General features: G+C 42.5%; 1 protein-coding gene across 1 annotated transcript in view; it reads right to left on the bottom strand.

Annotated features, from left to right (window-relative positions):
- Positions 1–235: 235 nt before the first annotated feature.
- The window catches only part of COL13A1 (collagen type XIII alpha 1 chain), a 119,720-nt gene continuing 113,955 nt past the window's right edge, over positions 236–6,000 (bottom strand). Inside the window, exon 42 of the mRNA XM_090058244.1 lies at positions 236–3,296. Coding sequence (XP_089914370.1) covers positions 3,294–3,296 — 3 coding nt within the window. The 3' untranslated portion in view covers positions 236–3,293. The remainder of the gene's footprint in view (positions 3,297–6,000) is intronic.

The raw sequence follows: 6,000 nt of genomic DNA, 5'->3' as shown, positions 1-6,000 counted from the left end.
GTGTTAAGCAAGACCTAGAAGTCATATGATGCCCAGAACCTTTACTTCACAGTCCACTGGCATCTTTGAAATTGTTTAGAGAGTAAGGCACGTTATCTGAAGCATAGCTGAATAAAGAAGTGAGGAGAGAAGTATGCTGATTTTGCCAGGTGTTTGTATTTGCACATTGCTGACTAAAAGATCCTATCTGAAGATATTGGTCATGGTCATGATTCTTCTTTTATTTGCACAGATGTAAATCAGAAGCAACTCTATTGAAGCCAATGGAGTTATGCTGGAGCAAAGCAGGACTGATAGAGAATCAAGTCCATTTTCCTGCTGTGCCTTAGAAGTTACAAATCATCTGCTTTCAAGAGCACTGGCAAGTACATGTCAAGATCCCTGATGCTTCAGACAGTGACTTCCTTCCTCTCAAATGTCTCAATGGAAAAACAGCATGAGAAGTAATAAACTGGTTCATTAACTTTCAGTAAAGTAAAACAAAACTGTTACAAATGTAAGTTTTGTTTTGTTTTAGATTTAAAAAACCTTGCAATAAAACATCCATGCAAGTGCAATACAAAATAGCACACTTGGAATTATGTTATAAAGGACAAGGGGATGGAAAGACAAAAGACATTTGTAGATTCTTCTATGAGTGTATCAGTTTCTGATATTTAAATGCACCCATTGTTTTTAGAAAGGGTCAAAATGTATGGACTCTTCTATCTTGTTTGCTAATTGCTACAAGATACTCAGTTTCCTTCTTACACTATAATATTCCTGGGAGAACTGAATTACATGATTGTGATTCATCCAGGTGCTTTTGCTTTATTTTGTTTTGACTTGTGTTTTGTAAAATGTGTGATCCAGTTGTAATGCTGGAATTGTGTGGCATTAGTGTTCAAATAACTGCTGTTCATGGCAACAAAATTTCATGGCTCCACAAGCTTGTAAGGGGGAACTATTTTATGTTAATTAAAATGGGGGAGGGGACCCAAAACAGTGCTAGACTTGTTAGGTTTTATTCTACACCAATTCAGCCAAACCTCCCCAAACATAGGAGGATGGCATAGATTCTTGCCATAAAGTTATACAAGATGAAGAATTAGTTCACTAACAAATTGGTGATATGATATATGAGATGATATAATACATAGTTGCATACAAGGGTTTGTAACAGCACTTTGTCCAAATAGGTGTTCACCTTCCTTATGCAGCCTAGATGTTGTGAAGGAGACTGCTGAACTGCTGGTAGAGATGTAACAATCCTTCAGGAGCATAATTTCTATATATGTGTTTAATGGAATTGGTGGACCTTGTGTGTCTGCATTGTAATTTCTGACACTGTTAACTTCCCCTAAGAGTTCTGGGATGTATATTGTATTGCTCATGTTGCACTCTTCAGAAAAACAGCACGAAAGGTAGACAAATACAGGAAACCCTCGCTATTCGCTGGTTCGGTATTCGCGGTTTCAAATACTTGCAAATGGTGTTCATGAACACAGTGCCTTATTTGCGTATTTCGCCATTTGCAGGGGATACGAGAACATATCCTCCACAAATGGCAAGGGTCTCCTGTATTAGAACTGCACATCATCCATTTGTTTCCTATGTACAATGTACATATTAGTCCAAATTCAGTCAGGAAAAAGTGTCTACAACTCCCATTTGCTTCATTGAGCATTGCACTGACCTCTTTCATGACTAAATTTGACTTTTTATGGACAGGATGAATCTGATGAGTACAAATGTAATTTGTGTTATCAAGATCTCAGTTTGGTTCGTTTGCAGATTATCTCAGACTGAGGCTTTTGTAGGTTAGCACTACCTTTCAAACTACAGTATAACCTCATGAATCCAGCATGCTCAAGACCAAGCACCTGCCGGAACTTAAAAATACTGGATTTTTTTAAACTGGTAATGGACTGGGGGTGGGGGAGTGGTGGCTGGTCCTGGAGTTGCAGTGCAGGGTGGTGGATGGTGGCCGCCACTCGCAAGCTTTCCCCTCTATGTGGTGGTGGGGAGCAAGCTGCAGCCAGTCCCGGAGCCAGGGAAGCTTCCCCTGCAGAGGGGAAAGCTTGCAAATGGCAGCTGCCTCTGCCATTCACCACCCCCCACCGCTGCTCCATGTGCGGCCTCTGCTCTGGGCTTCCTGATGTGGTGTAGTGTATTTTTTAAAAGTGCCAGATTTTCGAGAATTCCGGATTTTTTAGATCTGGATTTATGAGGTTATACTGTATTATAAACCTCTGTTCTTTTACTGCTTCTGCTCTGTATACTGTGATATTCACTTCAACATACTGACACAATCTTTACTGAATGGATAAGCCAGTTGCAGACATTCATATAGGTAAGCCAAAAAGAGTAACTAAAAGGTACGTATATGCACATAACAATTATCTTTCCAAATTTGCATGCAACCTTTTGATTAATCCTAAATGAACAATGTGCGTCTGATGATGCTATATGCATGCATCAAGGTAAATCAAGCATGAGCTTAACTTTAAGCATGTGAGCAGTTCCATTGCTTTAATGAAACTACTCACCTGTGTAATATTAAGCAGGTGTTTGGGCTCTGTGCTGAGCTGGGAACCATAATCACAAGTGTTCTTCCTCCCAACTGTTAACTGGTAATGTGGGACTCACCATCTTAATGCAGTCCAACACATTTAACACAATTCTTTATGTATAAGCCTGTTTTTCTGCCTACACGTTTCAGTGATGAACAGGTACCTTTTCTGATATAGCACCAGTCCTCTAGGGGTGATTAGATAGCACTAAAATAGGGCAAACTGAACAAGACATCCATGCTGCCTGACAGTGATTAATAAACAGAAATCCCTAGGTTCATTATTATTGCTGGTTGGCTCAGGTTCTCACAGAATTTATTCACAAAAGAGATAAGCTGTATATTTCATTTTAATATAGAACACTCATAATACTTTAAAATATTCTTGAATTATTTTCTTGGGGATGGGGAATGAAAATGAGCTTTAAATCGATATGAAATAGTTCCTTTTGATACTTTAATGCAATAATTTATTAAGTTCTAATACTTTATCAAGTGTGCACAAATATCATGCAAATATTACAGCTGTACTCCACAACAAAATAAGCATAAGATAGCCATAGAAATACACAAAGAATTGACAAACAGAAAAAGGGAAAATTAGTATTTTCTGTACAAAAAATATGCAGCTTTTTGATAACTTGTAAAATGCATAACTTTTGGCATTTCAGAGAAGAACACTGTATAAAAATAAATATTCTATGTACAAAAACACACACAGGCCAGTCCACGGTTAGAACCATCACTGCAAAAGAAAATAAACCCAGGTTAGTTGCACAAACAACTGGAAAGATTTTTTTTATTAGAGGGAAATGCATTTCAGGACGCACATTGTCATATGAGCATGCTCCAGGACATACACTAGGAGAGCAAGCAGTCAGGTATGTTTCCTTCATTTATCTCATAAGTGAGGAGGAGAGACAATGATGGATGACTCCCTAATCCGGGGCAGACAATTATTTCAGACGGAGGGCCATTTACTGAGTTTTGGCAAGCTGCCAAGGGCCACATGGGTAGCCCTGCCCCTGGACAGGTGCACCACTCCCTGGTCTCTATCTTGGGACCGGAAGTCTCATCCCTAACCTCTGGCCTTTGCCACTGGAAGTCCCTCCCCTTTTTCCCCTGGAAGTATGCCTTTGGGGAAGAGTTTGCCATCTTAGAATGGGGGAAAAAACAAATTATATATAACAAAGACTACTATAAAAGACTATGTACTATACTATACTATAAAAGACTCATAATAATATATATTAATTTAATTTTTTTAAAAATGGTTGTCCTAATTTGTGTGTGTGTGTGCTGTATATGTAGAAGTGATTGCATAATAGTTCAAAATGCAGTCTTACTCTTGTATAGTGTGTGGGGTGTGCAGGAGTGTTGGGGGTATGGGTGGGTGTGGGGTTTGTGGGGAGCTGTGGGTGGGTATGGAGGGTTGTGGGTATATGTGTGTATGTGGGTACGGTATTTGTAGTGTGTGTGTGGGGGAAGAGTGTGGCTGTGGGGTCTGCGGGAAAGGTTTGAGGGTATGTGGGGTGTGCACGGGAGCTCACCCCTGTATGCACCCCCCTGAGCTGGTCAACTCCTGCCCCTGCCCTGCAACAGCCAAGGGCCTGTGGCACCTCCCCATCCCCCCCCAACAATGCACAGCCCCAGTGTGCCTCGCGCCCGCTCTCTACCAGCTCGCCACATGCAGCAGTAGCAGCGGAAACCAGCGTGTGCAGCCACAACTCTGCATGCCTTGTGCCAGCTCCAGGATTGCCCATTGAGGCTGAGCAGCGGCAGCAGTGGCAACAGCAGCTGGGCAGAAACTGCTGCTTGGTGAGGAAGAAAGCAGCTCCTCCTCCTCTGCTGCTGGGTAGTTTTTGCTGCGGCCGCCCAGAGCCCACACCATGCTAGGCTGTGGTGCGGCTCCTTGCTGCTTGTGGAGTTACATTCTGCACTAACACAAATAGCAGGTAATAAGACTAAGGGGCTGGTCCTGAAAAGGAGTCGTAATGTAAGCCTCAAAAGTCTTACAGATTTAGTAATTCCTATGCAACTGAAGAGTAGCGTAACTAAGGGCAAGCAAGTATGGTGGTCCCCAGGAGCCTGCATGACAGTGGCCACAGGAACAGTCACTAGTGTGCAGACAGCCCATATAGTGGCAACTCCCAGTGCGAGGGAAAACTGGGCCACAGTGGCAGCAGCAGTCAAGGTCCTTAGAGTCTGTGGCAGGGATTGGCAACATTTTTAGGCAGAGTGCCAAAAACACCTGCAACCTTGACTTGTAAGATTTTGGCATGCCGGGGCAGCTGGGAGGGGCCTGATCCTTGTTGCAGCACAGCCCTGGTCTCTCCCCCCACTGTCTGAGCCAAGGTGTGTGCGCCAAGCAAAATGCCTTCAAGTACCATGCTCTGGCACTCATGCTAGGGGTTGCCTACGCTTGGTCTATGGTAAGATTCTCCTCTGCTCAGCACCTCCCCTATCCCATCTAGTGTGCTAGAATTCCCAATTATGTTTCTGCAACTGACCTGTCAAAAAGGAAGGGAAAAGGGGCTCAAGCAGGGTTCTGTGCTACCTTTCTTTAAAGGGTTGGGATGGTTTGTGTGACTGTGTATATAAATCATGGACAACAAATCTTCAGCCCAGTGGGCACATCCAGAAGTTGCCCTGTCGGGATTAGTATAAAAAGTCATGGCTGCAAACTTCAGACAGACCTTGGAGTTCCTGAGAGTTTAGATTCTGACACAGTAGGTGCATCTACATGAGATGCTAACATAGCAATAGAGTAATTCTACTGTGTATTAGCACAGCTGGCAAAAAACATGCTAGTGTGCTAATGTACAGTAGAATTAATCTATTGTGCATTAGCATCACATAAAAAGTGTTCATCTGTGCTACTGCACAGTAGCGCTGATTATGGTGCATTAAGTAAGTACGTGTTATTACAGCACATTTTATCTAAAGAACTCAAAGCACTTTACCAATATTTAGGGTGCGCCTGTGGCACAGGACAGAGCTGAACTAAGACACCGTCTGCCCACTCCACATATGGTAATTCTCAAACTGGAAGTAAGGTAACCACTGGTGCAGCAAAATGTACCCATGAGCTCTGCCTTCAGGCTCATCCCCTCACAGTACAGATCAGTTTGGCCACAGCACTTTACTTATATCATGGGTACTGTATTTCTGTGTTAGGAGCTAGTGTGAACAACAGCTGATTTTGCATGTCTCAGTATAACACTACCTAGTACAGTACAGGCGTACCCTTAGTTTGCTAATTCCTACATTAGACCCTTCTTGCAGATGACATACAGAAGCACCAAGAGGTTGAGGCTTATATAATTTCAAGTGCTTCAGTTTTGAGTGTCTTAATTTAGAAACTTAGGATCTGATTTTCAGAGTTATTGAGCACCCACAAATCCACGTGAAGTAGTGGGAACTGCAGGTGCTCAGCTCATCCGAAAATA

Source organism: Crocodylus siamensis, chromosome 7, assembly GCF_052110815.1.
Source record: "Crocodylus siamensis isolate JL-2025a chromosome 7, ASM5211081v1, whole genome shotgun sequence".
Lineage (NCBI taxonomy): Eukaryota > Metazoa > Chordata > Crocodylia > Crocodylidae > Crocodylus > Crocodylus siamensis.
Note: the sequence above shows the minus strand (reverse complement) of the source record. Positions and strands in the feature narration are given on the sequence as shown.